This window comes from Mastomys coucha, unplaced genomic scaffold, assembly GCF_008632895.1.
Source record: "Mastomys coucha isolate ucsf_1 unplaced genomic scaffold, UCSF_Mcou_1 pScaffold5, whole genome shotgun sequence".
Taxonomy (NCBI): domain Eukaryota; kingdom Metazoa; phylum Chordata; class Mammalia; order Rodentia; family Muridae; genus Mastomys; species Mastomys coucha.
In genome coordinates this window covers 54350064-54369920 of record NW_022196911.1, presented here as the reverse complement: position 1 = coordinate 54369920, position 19857 = coordinate 54350064, and the positions used below count along the sequence as shown (strand labels likewise).

General features: G+C 48.3%; 3 protein-coding genes across 5 annotated transcripts in view; 1 reads left to right on the top strand and 2 right to left on the bottom strand.

The window, feature by feature from the left end:
- Window positions 1-5125, top strand: part of Arf1 (ADP ribosylation factor 1) — a 17099-nt gene extending 11974 nt beyond the window's left edge. For both annotated transcript variants that reach the window (XM_031354256.1, XM_031354257.1), the window contains exons 2-5: window positions 3020-3203; window positions 3289-3399; window positions 3591-3715; window positions 3841-5125. In XM_031354256.1, the coding sequence (XP_031210116.1) occupies window positions 3056-3203; window positions 3289-3399; window positions 3591-3715; window positions 3841-4002 (546 nt within the window). In that variant the 5' untranslated portion in view covers window positions 3020-3055 and the 3' untranslated portion in view covers window positions 4003-5125. The remainder of the gene's footprint in view (window positions 1-3019; window positions 3204-3288; window positions 3400-3590; window positions 3716-3840) is intronic.
- A 704-nt stretch (window positions 5126-5829) lies between these two features.
- Window positions 5830-8474, bottom strand: CUNH1orf35 (chromosome unknown C1orf35 homolog). The gene is made up of 7 exons (XM_031354243.1): window positions 8014-8474; window positions 7821-7866; window positions 7646-7728; window positions 7497-7569; window positions 7304-7389; window positions 6529-6660; window positions 5830-6403 (listed from the first exon to the last, which is right to left on the bottom strand). Exons 1-7 carry the CDS (start codon window positions 8256-8258, stop codon window positions 6286-6288), a joined length of 783 nt encoding a protein of 260 aa, XP_031210103.1. The 5' UTR covers window positions 8259-8474; the 3' UTR covers window positions 5830-6285.
- Window positions 8475-11136: 2662 nt separating this feature from the next.
- On the bottom strand, window positions 11137-14047 carry Mrpl55 (mitochondrial ribosomal protein L55). 2 transcript variants are annotated; one of them, XM_031354265.1, is made up of 4 exons: window positions 13858-14047; window positions 12616-12699; window positions 12116-12317; window positions 11137-11376 (listed from the first exon to the last, which is right to left on the bottom strand). In XM_031354265.1, exons 2-4 carry the CDS (start codon window positions 12636-12638, stop codon window positions 11218-11220), a joined length of 384 nt encoding a protein of 127 aa, XP_031210125.1. In that variant the 5' UTR covers window positions 12639-12699; window positions 13858-14047; the 3' UTR covers window positions 11137-11217. The 2 variants fall into 2 exon arrangements, with proteins under 2 accessions (XP_031210125.1, XP_031210126.1); XM_031354266.1 differs by having other exon boundaries at window positions 12616-12696.
- Between the last annotated feature and the right edge of the window lie 5810 nt (window positions 14048-19857).

The window sequence follows — 19857 nt, the reverse complement described above, 5'->3', positions numbered from 1 at the left end:
GAAATCCACCTGCCTCTGCCTCCCAAGTGCTGGGATTAAAGGCGTGCGCCACCACCGCCCAGCTTAGAGAGGCTTTTAAAGAGAGATGGAGCTAGGCTTTGAGGAGCTGCTTATGTTCATATCTTCTGGGGCATTCTGGGAGTGCCCCCACCTCTCTGTCTTGTGTTTCAACTACTCTTACATGACCCTCACTCTGAGGGGCTGAAGGTATTCACAGCTGGATCCTATCCACGACAAGTGAGTGTCCCAGGGACTCCAATGTGTTCAGTTGGTTGGGGTTTAGTCACCTTGGCCTCTATACTATTCAACCCATCCCCAGATCCTTCTGGGAACTTCCTGAGGAAGGAGTACTTAAGAAGTGAAGTGGTGGGCTGGCGAGATGGTTCAGTGGGTAAGAGCACTGATTGCTCTTCTGAAGGTCCTGAGTTCGGATCCCAGCAACCACATGGTGCCTCACAACCACCCGTATGAGATCTGACGCCCTCTTCTGGTGCGTCTGAAGACAGCTACAGTTCATTATGCCGGAGCGAGCGGGGCTGGAGCTCAATTCCCAGCAGTCACAAGATGGCTCACAGCCATCTGTACAGCTACAATGTACTCATACACATAAAATAAATAAACCTTTAAAAGAAAAAAGGAAAAAAAAAGAAGTGAAGTGGTGGTGCACACATTTAATCCCAGCACTGGAACGTAGTGGCAGGTGGATCTCTGTTCAAGGCTAGCCTGTTCTAGGATAACTAAGGCAACACAGAGGAACCTGTTTTAAAACAAAACAAAAACCCAAAAAAACAAAGCAATAAAAAATGAAGTAGAAGGCCTTTAGTGCTAAAAGTATCATTATTGCTCTGTCTTAGCTGATAAAGTCAAGAACTGAGTGTGCAATCCTCAACATCTCCTTTTTTTTTTCTGTCCTAATATTTTTATTCCCCTATGAGTAGTCATTTTGGGGAGTGCAGAATGTTCATCTGCTTAAACATAAGTATCATTTTTGTATAACTTTTTGGTTACATTACTTAATTAGAGAACATTGTCTAGGGGGTACTAGAAATGGTGTGAAGGGGTCCTGTAGGTCATACCTCAGACATGATACCATCACATCAGCTAGGAAGTTGGGTCTTACCCACTGAACAAGACAATGTAATGTGTAACTTGTGTGGGTATCCCCCAAAATGGAGTATTTTCTTTGTATAGCCTGCTTAACAGTGGCTAGTGGAAGTGACTGTTAAAAAGTCAACTGTTGGGGCTGGGCGGTGGTGGCGCATGCCTTTAATCCCAGCATTTGGGAGGCAGAGGCAGGTGGATTTCTGAGTTCGAGGCCAGCCTGGTGTACAGAGTGAGTTCCAGGACAGCCAGGGCTATACAGAGAAACCCTGTCTCGAAAAACCAAAAAAAAAAAAAAAAAAAAAAAAAAAAAAAAAAAAAAAAAAAAAAAAAAAAAAAAAAAAAAAAAAGAAGAAAGAAAGAAAGAAAAAAGGTCAACTGTTTTCACAATGTAGTAAGATGTCACAGAACTGAACCTTGAAGAATGATGAATGGAGTCTTCCATAGAATGCCTCTTAACACACCTGCATGTGAAAAGGGAAGGCCAGGTGGTTCTGTCTATAGTTCATGTTATAGTACGACTAATCCTTTGTGTTTCATATACTGACTATGCTCTGGATGTACTTTCCAAAGTTTGTATATAGGAAATTGAACCCCAGTGCAATAATAATGTTAGGCAGGTGTTTAGTTCTTAAAGTTCTGGCCTCAAGAATGGATAAGGGTCATCAGGAGGACGACTTTGAAATAGGTTCACATTCACTTTGCCACATGAAATCATGGCATTCCTCTCCTGAAGGATACAGCTGAAGACCTCATCTTAGAGCCAGATATCCAAGCTGCCAGACCATGATTTAGATGTCTACCATATTTGTTGTTGCTAAGTTGCCCACTTTGTGATATTATGGCAGCACAGTGGGACAATTTATAGGGAAGCCTTGTCATTCTTTTTCCTTTGGGTCAGTAGCCTTGGATAATACACAAATAACTGTTCCTGAATGCACTATGGCCTTCTATTTCCTTTTCTTATTAAAGAGTTAACAGTGAGCATTTGACAAAGCAAGCAGTAAATCCATTTGGTTGAGAGGTGAAGATCAAAGTGGCCACCAGATGGTGAGGCCAGACCCAGGGAAACCTTACTATCCTTTCCAGAAGCCCTTAACATTTGATAGACTGTGGAAAATTGGTACCAACTAAGTTGCCTCGTGTTTCTTTTCTTCCAGTGGAAGTGGGCCTTACCTACTAAGTATACATATGCTCTTGCAGGGACACATCCTCACGTTTGCCTATCCTTATAGTATCCTCTTATATAGGAAGGTCTTCAAAGAATGTGCTGCCAGTGGTTTACTGTTTGAGTCTCTTCCTTCTTAGGCTACTTGAGATAGAACACTGTCTTAACAACTGTCTCCCATGACCTGTGCAGACAAATATCTGGAGAGGTGACATCACAGTTCTTGTGGGCTTGTCTTGTCGCCACCAGGGGCTTGGTGGAGCATTTGGCTTATAGTATTGAGCATAGGGTGTGACTATCTCTTGAGTTGCAATTTGTGAGTACTTTGACACTTTGAAGGAAGGTTAGAGATGTAAGGTGGTTCTTTCTGTTCTTGTGAAGAGCTCTGTTAGGTTTTAAGAGGCCCTGTGTCTCTCAAAACACTCTTTTTAGTGCCAGCTCCCGAATGAGTATACATGATTGTAGTTAGATGTCCCTGCGTTCTGACAAGTGATTAGACTTGGGAGACAAGGGGTTGTTGTGGTATCTGAGCCTTCCTAAACTGATGTGTGTGGCCTTGGGGAGCGTAGGAAGTCTGGTGGGCAGAGTTCTCTTCTGCCACCTGGGACCCTGGAACCCCATCCTTCCATGAGATTTCAGGAGGGATATGAGAAAGCTTGGGGCAGGGAACTCCTAGGTGGGTGTCTCTGACCTGGGACAGGGCCCATACTGACAGCACATAACAGGACTGGAACCACTTTTCTTTCCCAGGTCTTTGGCCAGTATCTCTTCCACCTGTCCACAAGCATGGGGAATATCTTTGCAAACCTCTTCAAGGGCCTTTTTGGCAAAAAAGAAATGCGCATTCTCATGGTGGGTCTGGATGCTGCAGGGAAGACAACAATTCTATACAAACTGAAGCTGGGTGAAATTGTGACCACCATTCCCACCATTGGTGAGAAGCTGGGCCAGGGCCAGGGTGGGGGTTGGGTGTGGGGATCCAGAATACAGAGGCCCTCAGCTGCAACCCTGCCCCCCAGGTTTCAATGTGGAGACTGTTGAATACAAGAATATCAGCTTCACCGTGTGGGATGTAGGTGGCCAGGACAAGATCCGGCCGCTGTGGCGCCACTACTTCCAGAACACCCAAGGTAAGCGGCTAGTCTTTTCCTAGATTAAGCCTCAAAGGGATGCACTTGGCTCACTGAGCCTTGTGGTCTTTGCCATTTCAGGGCATGAAGGCACACTAAACATGGCTAGTGTTGGGAGGATTGGATCTAGAGCCTGGGGGTTGATCCACTGGGGAGTGTTCAGCATGTGCAGTAATGTGGCCATGTTTCAGGCTTGATCTTCGTAGTGGACAGCAATGACAGAGAGCGTGTGAACGAGGCCCGTGAGGAGCTCATGAGGATGCTAGCTGAAGATGAGCTCCGAGATGCTGTTCTCTTGGTGTTTGCCAACAAGCAGGTAGGTACCAGTAAGGTCTTTCCCTGAAGGAAAACCTGTATCAGGGAAGAAAGAGGATGGGTGAAAGGCTACCCAGGGTGATTGGCTACTTGTGGTCCCTGCCACTAATTCCTCCTTTCTCTCAGGACCTCCCCAATGCCATGAATGCGGCCGAAATCACAGACAAGCTGGGGCTGCACTCTCTACGCCACAGGAACTGGTACATTCAGGCCACCTGTGCCACCAGCGGGGACGGGCTCTATGAAGGACTAGACTGGCTGTCTAATCAGCTCTGGAACCAGAAGTGAACCAGACCCCTCCCTCCCCCTCACTTCCTCTTCTCCGCCCTCAGCTTTCCTCTCATGTAGCAAACGTGCCACTCTGTGGTCCTGAGTACCAGAAGCTGTCTCCATGGGTTGGTCACAGTGTGCATCGCACTGTGCTGTACATGTGCAGACGCAGCCTGCAGCCAGGTTTTTATTTAATGTAAATAGTTTCTGTTTCCACTGAGGCAGTTTCTGGTACTCCTATGCAATATTACTTAGCTTTTTTATTGTAAAAAGAGAATCAACTCACTGTCAGTACTGAGAAGGGATTTGGGTATAGGGGCACCTGGCCTCCGGGAGCCATTGGGCTGTAGACTGGTGTCGGTATCCATTTGGTGGTTGGTTTTTAACCCAAACTCAGTGCATTTTTTAAAAAATAGTTAAAAATACAGGACAAGAACACTTGAACACACAGAACGGAGACTATGCCTAGTGTAGGTTTTGCAGTTAATGGCCTGAATGCTAGTTATCAGATCACCTGTTTCCCTGTGGGAACAGGAGAGAAGGTGACGAACAAACCACCATCCGCTGCATGGTCACAGTAGAGCCCCCGTGACTCGCCTGTCTTTGGGTCACCTGCATTCCATAGCATTGTGCTTGTACTTGTGCTCACACGGTCACCTAAGGGTGGGCTGGGAGTCATTGTGGGGTGCAGGGCCTGGCTTGTACTTGGTGTATTGCCAGGCCCAACGGCAGCCTGCATACCCAGCTTACTCTTGGGTCCACTTGGACGCGCTGGCAGGAGGCCTGGGTCTCACCAGCAGGAGTGCGTGCAAGGTGGGAGGGTCGGTCCACTACAGACCCACGTCCTGGAGCACCCCCATCTCCATGTGTGAAGTAGCTTCCTCCCTCAGCCTGCAAGGGTCCGATTTGCCATCGAAAGACGACCTCTACTTTTTTCTTTTGTATTTTGATAAACACTGAAGAAGCTGGAGCTGTTAAATTTATCTTGGGGAAATCTCAGAACTGGTTTATTTGGTGTCGTGGAACCTCTTACTGCTTTCAATACACAATTAGTAATCAACTGTTTTGTATACTTGTTTTCAGTTTTCATTTCGACAAGCACTGTAATTATAGCTATTAGAATAAAGTCTCTTAACTATTTGATGGGCTTGTGTGTCAGCGCCACCACTGCCAGGCTGCCTCCTGAGATTTGAGAGCTCTTTTTGTGCTATTGTTAAAAGGTGTCCTTCAATCCCTAGTGGAATCTGGTGAGATCTGGATGTCTTGGCTCCCCTCATGCCTTAAGGCGCTTTTTTGTGACAACCAGGGCAGCCCGCCTTAGAGTACCTATCTCTGGGTGGGTGTGACCACTAGAAGATCCAAAGTCTACCATCCTTCTGAGTAGGCCCCTGCCTAAGTGGACTGACCTTCACCCCCTAGAGATGCTGTTGTTTTAGATAACTAATCTTCTCTTATGCTTAGGTGGCTACCTGCAGGGCACAGGTCATCATAGAAGCCACAGCTTGAGTCTCAGGACACTTTGGGGTCTGCCCAAAAGTACACACTCCCAGCACAATAGCTTTTACAATCAGAACAACTTGCTATATTGTAGCAGCCCTAATTTCTACTGCCTGCCAGTGTGTGCACATTGGCTCTAAAGTTGCTATTATCTGGCTATTGGACCTCTTAGGAAGATAGCAGATTCATTCAGATCCACAAAAGTTTGTTCTTCCAACTTCTTGGTCACTTGTATGGTTGTAAGGCAGCCTCAAGAACAGGATTCTGGTCCCTAGACCCAGTGCCTAGTGTATACTGGATGGGGGCCCCAGGTTCCCAGCTTAACCTGTCCTCAGTGAGATAATACACTCTACTTTTAAAATACATTTACTTGTAAATATACAAAGTGGGCTGATACAAAAAAAAAAGTAGGAGTAATCAGTAACACACACCCTAAACCTCAAGGGCCTGGACTGTAGCAGCAGAGATAGTTTCCTGGGCAATTCTATCTTCCTTGGTGGGGGACAAGGCAAGAGCACTACCTTCATAGAACCACTAGGCTCTGGTAACCCAGGACCCACTCTGACCTGGAGTGGTTTCCTCCAAATGGCAAGATAGATCCTTAGGTCCTAAGATCCAACAAGCTTGGTTCAGGATCCTGTCAGGGAGTAGCCACCTGCCTTATCCCAGATAGGGCTGACACAGTCAGTTGGGCAAGTAGGGAGTGGGCTGGTAGCCACTTAGCATCCAGTGGCTATGCTTTGTAGACCCCACAGGTTGGGCAGGGCAACCAGGGCTCTGGTGTCCTTTGGTTTATCCACATTCTCAGTCATCAGAGCTTCTGTCTTGTCGTCTGTGGGATGGGTTCCTTCCACTGTCCTGGCTATGTTCCCGCTTCCTCTTATAGCAGGGAGAGGAGTCAGAATGTCTCTGGCGTCTGGGCCTATGAAGACAAGGACAACCAGACTCTTAAAGGAAGAGGCCCTTACCCTGCCAAGCATCACATCAGGCCTGGCTAACTTTGCCCCCCATTTCCTTAGTGTCCAGGTAGAGTTGAGCCTAGCCTACCGGGCAGGAGAGGGAGATGAGGAGCAGCTGTCAGCCTCTCTCTTGTGTTCTTTGTCTTTCTTCTTTTTGTGTTTCTTGTGTTTCTTCTTCTTTTTCTTCTTTTCTTTCTTGCTTTTCTTATGGCTCTCTGTACTGCAAGAAGCAATACAAAGGATCTGAGCTTGAAGGACTAGAGTCTACTCCACTGTTGTGGGGTAGTTGCACCCAGCAGGGAAAGGCAGACTAAGGCAGGGTCCACTGTGCACTGATTGTATCTACATGTGAGTTTATTATTTGTAAGTGAGCTTAATATCAGGCTCCATGGCCACAAGGATGAGTGCTGGAAAGGTGCTAGAATGCTACCAACCTGGGTGGGCCTTCTCTCTCTTTGGAGAGAAGTTCTCATTATGCAGCCTTGTCTAGCTTGGAACTCACAAAGTTGGGAATGGCACAAAAGTAGAAGTAACCAGACATACATACAAAGATAAATCCCAAGGCCTGGAACCAGCTTGTGAGAACTCTCAGGGATCAGCTTGCTTTTGTCTACCAAATGCTGGGATTAAAGAAAGTTGTGTGCTACCCCACCCCTGCCCCTCAGCCAACTTAGACTTTAACTGTACCACTTCCCACCAAACTGGCCAGCATCATGGTCCTGAGTGTCACCCTGCTGGGTCACCTATGGCAGCTACTGAGACTCCAGCCCAGAGATGGAGGCCCACCTACTTCAGTAAAACTAAGAGAGCCAAGGCAGTGCTTTGCCCCTTTATGTGTGCACAGAGAGTCAGACTCAACTTACTCCATTTCAGCCTTATCCTCAGCACGAGGCTTCTTCCTGGTAGCAGATGGGGCAGTACTTGGGCCTTCGCTGTCCACACGGTGGTGCTGTATGAGAAGAGTAGCTGTGGTGAGGGACACCCAGGGAGTCCTACCCCACATCTCAGACACCTCCAAACCCCAGGATCCTGGGCATTGCGGTTGACAGGGTTTACCGTGAACACTGACAGCCCAAGTTTAGCAGCCTCTTTGTCTTCTCGGGATAGTGCCACACGGCCCGCGGAGCCACTGTAGGGGACAGAGCATTTGAGGACAGTTCTGAATCACCGCCCAGTCCTGCCCTGGACTCTCCAACTAGCCTAACCTGGCGCTGCCCAGGCCCAGCAGCCGGTCCACGCCCTTCTCCTCAGGGTCTCCTCCTTCCCGTTTGCAGATCTCCACGAAGTCCTGCGGAAGTAGGGTAAGACCGGAAGTTCTAGGCCGGGACAGACAGACCCCCAACCACCCTGTGGACCTCGAACCCATATTCTCAGACTCACCTCCTTGCTCAGGCCGGTGGGCTGTTTCCTCACGTTCTTGTAACCACTGCGAGCGAGGGGTCGGGAATGCTCATCAAGGGTCTGGCCTCTCGGTCCCCTTCCTTCCCGTGCCCCGCCCACATCTAGCCCCACCTCAGAGCCGCCCAGATCCCGCCCTCCGCGTTTGCGGTCGCCCCGCAGCCCAGGCACTTACAGTGCGGCCAGCAGGGCCTCACGCTCCGCCTCACGCACGGCTGCCAGCTCTTCCTCACGACTCGGGCCGGTACACGGCGCGCGGTCCTTCGCGTACCAGGTGAGGTCGCGGCCCTTCTGCCAGCGGCCTACTGGCGCCATCAGCGAGTTGCCCAAGTAGTTCTCCCTCTGCTTGTCAGTCTTCACGTCCTCCCAGTTGAACTGGTCCTGTCCGCCACGCACGCCGCCGCGACTGGAGCCGAACATGTCGCTGGAGTCGCTGCACAACCTTCAGTACTCACGGTCCGGTCGGAGTCAGACTCCCCGCAGCACTCGGCCTCCGGACGCTTGCGGTGACGTCACCCTCGCGCCCCCGCGCGCGCCTGCGCTCTCGCTAACGTGCCCGTGCGCCTGCGCACTGCGTATCCCGGGCCGTCTCAGTCAAGGTCGGCTTTTTTTTGTTTGTTTGTTTGTTTGTTTTTGTTTTGGTTTTTTTGGATCTTTAGAGACAGGGTTTCTCTGTGTAGCCCTGGCTGTCCTAGAACTCAGTCTATAGACCAGGCTGGCCTCGAACTAAAAAATCCGCCTGGGATTAAAGGCGTGGACCACCACTGCCCGGCTCAAGGTCTGCTTTCTAAAGGGCGTTGAGGGCTTCACAGCCGCATCCTTCGTCCTGTTACCACATGCGCCTGCGCACTAGCTCCCCGAAAAGTTGACTGTGCTCTCCCACCGGGTAACTCTTGTGTTAGGAATCTCGGTGGAGAGGGACACCACAAAACCTTAGTGACACCAGGAGGGACCGACCACTTGCTTCCTGGAAAGCCAAGCGTGCTAACTCCAAAGACCTGAGTTCCCCGGCCACTGTTGAAACTAAGTTAAATAAAGGCAAAACCCGAGGGTCAGATAAAGTTGCCAAAGAAACCCATCCGCTCTTCCGTGCTCTGGGCGACAGGGCATGCATGGCATGAAAATCCATGCATCCCTAAACCAGAGCGACCTGTGTTCTCCTCAAGTGAGGTTTTATGGGTTAATTTACTGAGGCCATGACTTAAAATGAACAGAAACTGAGCTACATCTTAATGCCAGATCACTTGCCTAACATGTAGGTCTTGGGTTCTATCCCTAGTCTGATAAATTACCCAACTTGCAACTCTCCAGCATCCCAAATAGACCAAGACAGCCTCATTTCATTCTCAACACATGTTGAGCACCTGCCAACAGCTTGTAAGGCTCTTGATATAAGCCCTGAAGTCATGTCCTGGCTTTAGAGGACACAGCTGGACTCAGATCCCTTAGGACAAGATCATACTAGGGATGAATGGATGGTCTCAAGGAGACCTGCACAGTAAGGTGTAAACGTACCCTTTATTTGCCTGATATAATTGTCATTTTTTATTTGTATTCATTTATTTTTGGTTTTTCGAGACAGGGTTTCTCTGTGTAGTTCTGGCTGTCCTGGAACTCACTCTGTAGACCAGATTGGCCTCAAACTCAGAAATCCGCCCGTCTCTGCCTCCCTAGTGCCGAGATTAAAGGCATGTGCCACCACTGCTGGGCTTATAGTTGTCATTTTTGAAGCTTACTGCCTCTGTCTGCTAATCTAGGCCTAGTCCTGGAAGCTTCTAACCTCCGTACAATTTTATCCAGGTCTAGAATGTTTTCAGCCTCTGAGACTTACTGATGCATAAGTTCACCCTTCATGGCTCTTTCTGAACTCTAGCTGGATGGTCAACTCAGCTGTTCTGGCTCATTCAAACTGGCTTCTTTCAGCTTCTCCCAAATTGCTCTGCTTGGCTTCATGTTACCTTTGGCATTATATTCTAATCTTCTGGCTCCTTCTCATTTTCTGGCTCATTCTGTCTTCACCTAGCTAGTTTGTTCTTTCTCTGCAACCTTCTCTGTACAACGGTCCCATTACAACTCCTATTCTTTCTCCTAAGTCACCTCTTTCCTCTCTGTTCTCATGAGTTGGGCATATCCTATTCTGTCAAATTTTTCTGAGTCATCACTTTGTCTCCCACCCAACTGGATATCACTTTCAAACATGGTTGCTTCCTTCTAACAAACTAAGTTTGCCTTCGTTAGGACTAAAGGCGTGTACTAAGGCTGAGGCACATAACTAGAAATGCGTTTTTCCAGGGAATGACAAAATCTCGAGTTTCATGGTGTGAGCAAATATCCTGCAAGGATAAGGGAGCAGAAGACAGTCATGTGGGCCACAGCAAAAGATAAGCATACCAGCCACTTCCCAGGGAAGGTCTCCAGAAAGCAAGACGGTAGCTTGTGGGGCCCTGGCCTTTAGCCAGGCCAGGAATGCTTAGGACACAGAAAGCCAAGCTGCATGGTCAGACCACAGAATGCATACTAGCGGAAGCTAAGAAGGAGGTGTGCTATGGAGGATATGGGACAAATGTGTACAACAGTTCTGAGGCCTGTGCGTCCTTGAGTAATTACCTATTCCAGGGAGAACCAGAATTTGAAGTAACTGAGTACCGCTGTGAAGGGTTGGATAATCCCGGGCCTGCTTTTGAGGTTAAGCACTCTGTGAGCTCTTGCATCTGGAGGAAGCCAGTGGGATTTTAGATCAACATCAGGAGTACAAAGATTCAGGTAGCTGCTCATAGGCTTTGGTTTACATAGTCACTTATTCTGTAGATTGGAGTAGACTGGGGTTCAAGACACGCAGCTTGGCCACACTCCTGGGTTCCCGGGGACAGGGGAGTGTTTCTCCCCTGGTTGTCTTTTAGGGAGGACATGAGAAGGATGACTGCAGGCTGTATGTGATCCAGGAGTCCAGCTTGGGGGTTCTAATAGTAGCACGTAGAGCTCTTAGTTGCTGGGTACTTCACAACCAACTTTATAACAGTGTTTAAAACCCAGAGGTCTGAAGCTGTGTATGATGGCATGTACCTTTAATCCCAGCTCTCAGGAGGTCAGGCCTGGTTTACATGTTGAGTTCTAGACCAATCAGGGTGAGACCATGTCTCAAAAAACAAAACCCAAACAAATAATCAACCCCACAGGTCTGACTTAAATGGGCCCTAAAGCAAAGCCTTTCAGTCTGGCTTTGACCTGGCACATACCTCTCAGAAATGATAAGCTCCAGGACTGGGCTTCCACACAAAAGAAGACAATGACAAGAGGCCATGGTTTCAAGAATGTATGGTAAACAGACAGATTGCCCTCCATCCTTACAAAATGTCCTCGGTGGAACTCCCTGACAGAGCTATTTCTTGGTCTTGGTCCAAAACCGTTTATATCGTTCAGTGTCAAAATCGTCAACCACATCTGGCTCTTCTTTCCTCTTCTGCTGGAGCTGAGCCTCACGTTTCCGGAACAGGGCCTTGCGCTCTTCTGGAGATAGGGTGTCCAGGTCTAGGGGCATCTGCATGGGGAGAGGTAGAGGTTATGTACACACCACTGGAGAGTCAAAGAATGACTGAGGAAGACACCTGTACCTTTTTTACCTGTGCCTTCTATCCTGCGTTGGCCTACTAGTTATAGATTTTGTTTTGTTTTGAAGGGAAATGTTTTTCTCTTCTTTTTCCCTTGACTTAGGGTATGCTTGCTTAAGACTGAGTCTTAATTATTAATTAGACCAAAAAAGCCTTGACCTCACAGCGGTCATCCTCAGTCTCCAGAGTGCTAGAGTTCTAGATGGTGCCACCATGTGCGTTCTATGTGGTCCTGAAACTAAAGGCTTTGTGCCTACCAGGCAAACACTCTACCAATAAGACTACACCCCAGTCTAGATTTGGTGTTTTGTTTTGTTTAAACAAACACACTTGTTAAGCCTGGTATGGTGAGACAGGCCTATATATCAGCACTTAAAAGAGGTAGAAATATTAAGTCAAGGTCGGCTTCAGCGCTACATATTCAAAGCCAGCCTGGTTTGCATAAGACGCTGTGTCCATAAAACAAGAACAAAACCCCAGAAAAGAAAGTACCAATTTGTTTGTTCTAGTATTAGTGACCGGAGGTTTTGGTGTAAATCCCTCCAACAACCTATTCTCTTCCTCCTGCACAGGTAAAGGGATTGTACCTACATATGCAAGTCCAATCCCAAGTTCTGGCCTTGGGCTCTAACACTATGGCTCAGCAAGTACCTACTGAAGGAAGCTTACCGCTAGCATGCGTCGTGGCTCCCGGTATCGGATATGGATAGTGGAGCCGTCCTGCTTGACCAACAGCACAGGGTAGAGGCGAGCATAGGCCTGCCGGCGCAGTCGAGTGAGTGAAGCCCTGCTGCAGTCAGCTCTCCAGGGGGATGTGTGTAGGCGGCAGGGTGCAGGAAAGGCTGCTCTCACACCACAGTGCCTCAGCAGGCTACAGACAGACAGGCAGGCACTGGTTGATGGCTGGTAGTAAGGCAGATGGCACCAAATGCCAGGCTAGCCAGCCACTGTCAGGGTATGACAGAGACCTGCCTAGCAACTATCTAGCAATTGTTGACGGTTCACATTTAGGGAGCTCCATTGAGCTATTAGCAGAGTCAAAGCAGTCTTTAATGGAGGGTTCAGGGCACAATGGGCCCTCCAGCACTGAGGAGAGGGATAACAGCCCCTTCCTGGAGAGGACAGGGTGTCTTGGGGAGTTCCTGAGGGGACTGGAATTTTATGCTTACCCAAGCATACTGCCCAAAGGCATTGTTTTTCCTTAGCACTGTGATGGCAGGAGGAAACAGTCACTAGCCCTGATGTAGGCCCTGCTAGGGAAGGAAAAACAAAAAACAAAAACAAAACAGTTTTTATTTTTTCCATTTGATTATTGTCCTAAAATCCTGGCCTGTGGCTAAGTCAGACCCAAGTGCATCTCTAGTTGTCCAACTGACAGACTGTCAGCTTTCTGCTGTACAATAGCATAGTATTTACATAGGACCAGTGCACCTGTTCAAATATACCTAAAAGAATATAAAGCCAGGTGTGGAAGTGAATGCTTGTATTCCCAACGCTCTAAAGGCAGAAGCAAGCAGATCAGGAGTTCAAGGTTACCTTGTTACACCCAGAGTTAAAGGTTAGGCTGGGTTTGTTTGTCTCAGAACAAACAAACACTGAAGCAAACCTAAGGGTTTACAAAAGCCATAGAACCATCTTTTTAACTATTTTGTTTAGAAAACAAAACAAAACAAACAAAAAACCCCTTATGTTCAATCCAGACTCAATTAAAAAAAAGTTATCTTCAATCAGTAGTTTGAATTCTTGGATACAGAAGACTGGGTGTGAGATCTAGGTGTGTGTCACTTGCCAGTCTATCCTACTAGCCTACTATCCTAATAGCCTACTAGTCTATCTGGCCTCAGATTGGAAAATCCTTTTGGAGGCTTTTTACAAAAGCAGCTACCAGGGTCCTATCCTTCAAAGACTGAGACAGTTTTCAGTGGGACAGAGGCCCACCCAATTCCTGAAGATTATGGAGTCACAACCCTTTTGTGCGGGGTATGTGTGGAGTGCTTGGTTCCCTTTTTAACATCCTTCTAGTTTCCATAGCAATACTGAGAGAAGACTATTATCAACCCCGCTTACAGACGGGAAAAGAAGCTACTTTCTTCAATGCCAGAAACTCCCATAGTGGTCTAAGCAGGTAGAAGCAGAGGCCCACACTCAGCAAGACAGAAACCAGTGGGCGAGCGCACAGATTAGGAGGTTCCCACCTAGGGAGGGAACCGCAGGGTAGGGCACCACTGCCTGGAAAGAGGTGATCCCGCTGGTCAATGTCCCAAGTTCAGGATCTCCTCCTGTCTAACCACGTCGACTACGCCCGGGGTCCTCTGGGGAGAAGTCCCCTCCCAACTGCTCCACCCATCGCGCAAGTCGCCCTCCCGTTTAGTGACGGGACCGGTTGGTGCCGACACCCAAGACACACCAACCTGCGGCCGCCACTTTAGCTTGGGAGAGACTTCGTAGAACCGCCGTGCAGAACTTTACTCGAGAGGTGGGAAACTGAGCCCGAGCCACGCAGGGCCACACAGGGAACCCGTCACTGTAGATGACAATCCTCCACCATAACCCAGATGTCCTGCACGGGTCCGCGTCGCGTGGTGATGATGTCACGCGCCACGGGGCGGCCTTCCCCAGTAAGGGCGGAGTGAGATGAGGTGGGCGTGACCGGGGCCAGCTCTTCCGATCCCTGGTTAGTTGTCCCAGTTTTGGCGTCGCTGCGCTTGGCAAAGCCAAAGTAGGCTAGGTCGGCGGACTACAAAGGCCAGAGAGTGTGGACGGGAAGCCGTCGGAATTCTGTGACTTTCTGGAGTGCGGGCAGCACAACGCTGTGCATTGAATGCGTGGACAGGAGCCAGACAGCAATGCTACGTACCCCGGGGCGGTCTTTAGTTTCCACGCCTGGTAGTTTCCAGGTTTGCTCCGGATCTGATGGTCGCTCATGACCCCTTTCAGCAGGTACACAGCTTGTCTTGGGTTCGTGGTGGAACCAGGTCTGGAAGATGGACATCCAAGTGTCAAGTCAGGATGGCAAAACAGCCAACGTGAAGGAGTTGGAGTCACTGCGGTACTCGTGAGGAGTATCATTAGAGAACAGTCGGTTCTTCAGAACCAAAGTACATGACTTTCAAGCACCCGACTAGTGTCTCGTGAGTGGCCTGACACTAAAAGGTCCTGAAGTTCTCCACCGTTTTGAGCTTGTGGCAGCGATTTATTGTGAGCCCTGGAGGTGTGCTGCTGTGCAGGCTGCGGGACTCCAAAGTTTCTCAGGATGACTACACAAACTTACTTATGTGCTGCCTTTAGAGGACTTTGCCACATTGGGCCTCTGGCGTCATTGTGGCAGATCTTATTCCTTCCCCTTTTCTATTTTTTCCTGAGTTATTTGACTTTTACCATCATCCCTCTTGGGTTGCACTGGTCAGTATAGTTCTCTGTCCCCTCCTAGGTCTATCCAGCATGTAGGCAGGGGTCTACAAGAGACACAGCAACGATAAGTGGTTTTTTTGCAGCCTGGCAGCCAGCCTCTGGAGCTCATCGCACATAATGGCCTGGAAGTGTTGTTCTCAGGCACTAGGAAGCAGGGAACTCATGCAACTGTAAACTGGTGCCTAGGATTTCCGAAGGGGAAGCTCAGTCGTGCTGTCTGAATAGCTGGCAAGGAGTCCTCTGGGTGCTGCTGAAAGAGTGAGTTATTATAGATCAGTGAGCTCCAGCATAGGGTACTCAGTCTGGGGGTGCAGGTGATGGGGGCATCACACACCTAGTGGTGGGTTTGCTTTGAGTCTGTGAGGCTCTGAGACCTCAGATGTGTCTTCCATTCTCCACTGAATCTATCACTAAGTCTTTTTTTATTTTTATTTTTTTTGGTTTTTCGAGACAGGGTTTCTCTGTGTAGCCCTGGCTGTCCTGGAACTCACTCTGTAGATCAGGCTGGCCTCGAACTCAGAAATCCGCCTCCCAAGCGCTGGGATTAAAGGTGTGCGCCACCACTGCCTGGCTCACTAAGACTTGAGACTTAACTTTCACTGTCTGAGGTTCTGTCCTAGTTAGGGAACCAGAAATATCTTTGAATACAGTGATAGTTGGATATGGATTTTGGTTATGTCTTAAATATGTTGCAGGTTGGAGAATGGAGGGAGAAAAGAATAGGGCCATTTATTTATCTATCTATTTACTTACTTGTGTTTTGAGAACTGTCTCTCACTATGTATCTCTGGCTGTCGTGTAACTCATTGTGTAGACCAGGCTGACCTGGAACTCAAGAGGTCTACCTTCAAGGAGCTGCCTTCTCTCTAGGTAACTGCTAACATCCATAAAAACAGTAAGTATGTGTGCATGGAGTGAGTGGTGTATGGCCTGGGACACAGTAGAAACAGCAGGGGTTTCTTGCCTCCTATGCAGATGAGATAAAGAACGGGCCGTATGTAAAAGACAAACTAGATGCAATTCAACTGCCTGCTGTCTGGCTATGAATGTCTTAGGAAGAGCAAAAACAGACACTGAGGCTAGAGGAAATCTCCTGGCAGATACACTACAAAGATTACTGCCTTTGGGAGTCTTACTCTTGGGGACACCTGTCACACTCAACTGGAGAAACCTCCAAAAGATCTTAATAACATCACTGTAAGTCACTTAGAACCAGCGGCTGAGTAGGAAAGCTGGAAAAGGGATGGCTGGTGGCTCAGTGGCCGAAGTACTCTGCCATGGACCATATCTTCTTTCAGTTTGAGTTGCTATGGCAAAAACTGGAGGATAAGGGCTTCTACAGAAGAGAGGTTTATTTTGCTCACAGTTGGGGAGATGCAAGAGCATGACAGAAGCATTTGCTTGGCTTTGGTGAGGGTCCCTTGACGGCATCATGGTGGCAGAAGCCCATGAAGAAGAGATGGCTGTACAAGGCAGCAAGGGGTGCCAAGACATCCAAACCTGAGCCCTAATAGCCTATTCTGGGGAGAACTAACCTCTACAAGACTAGTATGGGTCCCTCCTGAGGCTGATGCTCTTAGTGACTCAGTCATCTCCCATTAGACTCTTAACAGTCACCCAATGCACTCACAATCTAAAAGCTGATTTTGATAAAGTGCTGAGTCCTCAGTTGGTCCAGACAGGTACCCCGTGATGAGATAATATACCAGCTGGGAGTGGCCATTCTTGGGCAGGAATGGCCCTCCAATGGTCCCCTCAAATGCTCTGGAGCCATTTCTGAAGAACCTGGACTAAATGACCAAATGACAGTTCAACCATGTATGCTTAGGTTGGCCCTCACTTGCTCCAGTTACCCCCAGTTTAAGTTTACACTGGTTAAGTGTATGGCTTGATCTCAGTCTTCTAAAAACAACCATACGGAAAGTTAAATGCTTCTGCCTTTTCCCCATCGTCTTCTTGTTTTATTTATGGGGTGAGTAGCTAGATTTTGCTGGGGACTTCCAGAATTGGGGCTCTGGTATAGGACTCTGGGAACATTGCCACCTTAACATTCTACACGGAGGACTAAGTGCTCACACATGGTGTGTGAGAGCCATATTTAAACCAAAGCACTGCATCCCATCCTTCAAGGTTCTTAGCCCTCTCGCAATGCAAAATACTGTTAATCTATCCCTAAGAATCCCAAGTAGCTCATGACATCATGGCTTGTCCTGGTGAGATTTATGTGAATTTGACACAAGCTATAGTCATCTGAGAGGAAGGACCCTCAACTGAGAAAATGCCTCCATAAGATCCTGCTGTAGGAAAGCCTGTGGGGGTGGTGGCAGCAGCGGTTCTTCTTCTTTAGCTTTTTATTGATTCTTTGTGAGTTTCACATTATGCACCACAATCTCACTCATCTCCCCATCTCTTTATATCTGCCTTCTTCCCTTGCATCCTCCCCCACCAAAAGAAAGTAAAAACATAAAACAAAACATAGAAAATGTCTTGTCATGGACGCTGCAGCTTTGGATCTGCACAACTGACCCTTTCACATGCTCCAGCGATTCATAGATGAAGTAGACATTGAGGTGGGCCAACTCAAAGTCCTGGATCTGGGCCTGGGTGTTAGCTTAGTTGGTCAGCCCACCAGCTGTCCTGCACCAGCACCACCAGGGCGAGCTCTCCAACACTGCCCCAGCTAGCTCACCCAATGCTGCAACTGACAAGTAGCTGGGTTAGCTCTCTGGCTGTCGGACCCTGGGGGCTGGCTCATCCGTGCCTTCACCATCAGGGCTAGCTCTACTGTGTTGTCCAGGCAAGGTGCAGGGCCTGCTTGCTCTTCGGGGTACTGTGCTGGCAAGGGGTGGAACCAGCTCTTCCACTCTCACAAACTTGAGGCCAGCTCTCTTGACTGCCTCAGGGGTGTGGGCGGGCTGGGGTAGGGGAAGGATATCCCCTTTGCTCAGGCCACTTCAGCATGGGTGAGTGACAGGACTAGCTTTCTCCTGTGCTCATACCCTTGGGTCCAGCTCACCTGCACCTCTGTCACCAGGCCAGCTCTACTGTGCTGCCTGGGTGAGGTGGAGGGCCTGGTCTGAGTACAGCTGGTGATGGGCAGGGACTCTCCCACTGTCTTGGTGTGACATTTTGTTTTTAATGACTGTTGGGGGAAGGCTCAGCCCATTGTGAGTGGAGTCTTCCCTGGGCTGCTGGTTCTTGGTTCTATTAGGAAGCAGGCTGAGCAAGCTCTAAGATGTTGTAATCTAGTAAAGAATACCCCTCCATGGCCTAAGCAACAGCTCCTGCCCCCAGGTCTGGCCCTATTTGAGTTCCTGTCCTGACTTCCTTCAATGAGGAATTGTAAACCAAATAAACTCTTTCCTCTCCATCTTGCTTTAGGTCATGGTGTGTAGCCAGCCTTCCTACTTTGTGAGTTCTTCTTTCTTCTACCCTTCTCCATCCCTTTTCTTCTACCCTTTTAACCCCTACCTAACATAGATAAGAGAGGAAAAAGGATAGAGAGGAAAGAGATCTCCAAATAAAGTCAGGAGTTGGAGACAGGGCAATGTCTACTGCCTGCTGATTAGGGGTGTCAAGTTCCTTGGTGCAAGTTTGATCTTCAGGTCCGGATATCTAATTTCTTCTTGTTGTTTCTTCTTTGCACATGACTACTTAATAAACCATAACTAACAACAACCTGCCTGTCGGGGCTCATTTATATACCTTCTCAAAAGTTCCCAGAATTCCAGACACTGCAGAGCTAGCAAAGTCACACCCCACCAGAGCAGGAGGCAATCATAGCTGCTGTGGACAATCTGAAGCAGCCATATCCCAGACCTGGGATTAAAACAACACATTCTTGTGTTTGTGTTTTTAAAAGAAACCAAAATCCCCACTACAGTGGTGTTCCATGTTAATAATAGCAAGCCTAACCAAGTCAGTGCTCAAAAGTCCGAGTCCATGTCCTCCCCCGGGGCCTGAAAGCATATCCCTTTACTTGTGTAGGCTATAAACAATTACATACCTCCAAGATACAATGGTGAAGCAGACACAAGATAAACATTCCCACATCAGACAGGAAGAAATGCATTGTCCCGAGGACAGTCTGAAGTACATCAGGAAACCTGCTAAATCCTCTGGATATGGCATATACCAGGATGAGGTTAGTCCTCGGTTACCTGCCCCACACACTGTGGCTGGCTGCAGTCCATGTGGGGCCATGGCTGGCACCTATGTAGGGCTTCAGGAACAGGTTAATTTTCTCTGACAAAGAACTAAAAGGCAGGGGTGGGGCTTGGAGAAATGGCTTAGTTAAGAGCACTGCCTGCTCTTCCATAGGACCCTGGTTCAATTCCCAGCGCCTACATAGTGGCTCACAACCATTTATAACCCCAGTCCTGGGGCATCCAAGCCCCCCATGCCACCCCCAACCCCACATAGTACACAAGCACACATTCAGACAAAACACTCATAACTCTAAAAAGAATTTAAAAGTTGGAAAGATGTGGCACTGAAAATACGGAGTTTTGGGAGAGCCATCATGTGGTACCTGGGAAATCAGTGTATTCTACTGGAGTCTGTTGAGACCTGCCACCCTAGCATAGCTGTAGCCATTTTGTTCCATGCCTACCAGTCATTGACACAGAAAAATAGTTTTACTCAGAGCAGGGTCATGCTGACCACATACTCTTACGTTCTGAAGTTTTTTCTAGTATTTATTTATTTTCCTTTTTTTTTTATTTTTTATTTTTCCTGTTTTTCGAGACAGGGTTCTCTGTGTAGCCCTGGCTGTCCTGGAACTCACTCTGTAGACCAGGCTGGCCTCGAACTCAGAAGTCTGCCTGCCTCTACCTTCTGCCTCTCAAGTGCTGGGATTAAAGGCTTGAGCCATCACTGCCCAGCTACACATCTTTTTAATACCAGCATTTGGGAGGTAGAGGCAGGTGGCTCTCTGGGAGTTTCCAGACAGTCAGGACTACATAGTAACGCCCTACCTTACAAACTAAAAGACTTAGAAT

What these genes read in the sequence shown, in the direction of transcription:
- CUNH1orf35 (XM_031354243.1), bottom strand. Translation starts at nt 8,258, where the DNA reads ATGTTCGGCTCCAGTCGCGGCGGCGTGCGTGGCGGACAGGACCAGTTC. An exon ending in CCACCGGCCTGAGCAAGGAG is followed by an intron (nt 7,729 to 7,820) that starts GTGAGTCTGAGA and finishes CTACTTCCGCAG; the next exon opens with GACTTCGTGGAGATCTGCAA. An exon ending in TCATCTCCCTCTCCTGCCCG is followed by an intron (nt 6,404 to 6,528) that starts GTAGGCTAGGCT and finishes TTGTCTTCATAG; the next exon opens with GCCCAGACGCCAGAGACATT.
- Mrpl55 (XM_031354265.1), bottom strand. Translation starts at nt 12,638, where the DNA reads ATGCCTTTGGGCAGTATGCTTGG. An exon ending in CCTTTGGGCAGTATGCTTGG is followed by an intron (nt 12,318 to 12,615) that starts GTAAGCATAAAA and finishes GTCTGTCTGTAG; the next exon opens with CCTGCTGAGGCACTGTGGTG. An exon ending in AGCCACGACGCATGCTAGCG is followed by an intron (nt 11,377 to 12,115) that starts GTAAGCTTCCTT and finishes CTCCCCATGCAG; the next exon opens with ATGCCCCTAGACCTGGACAC.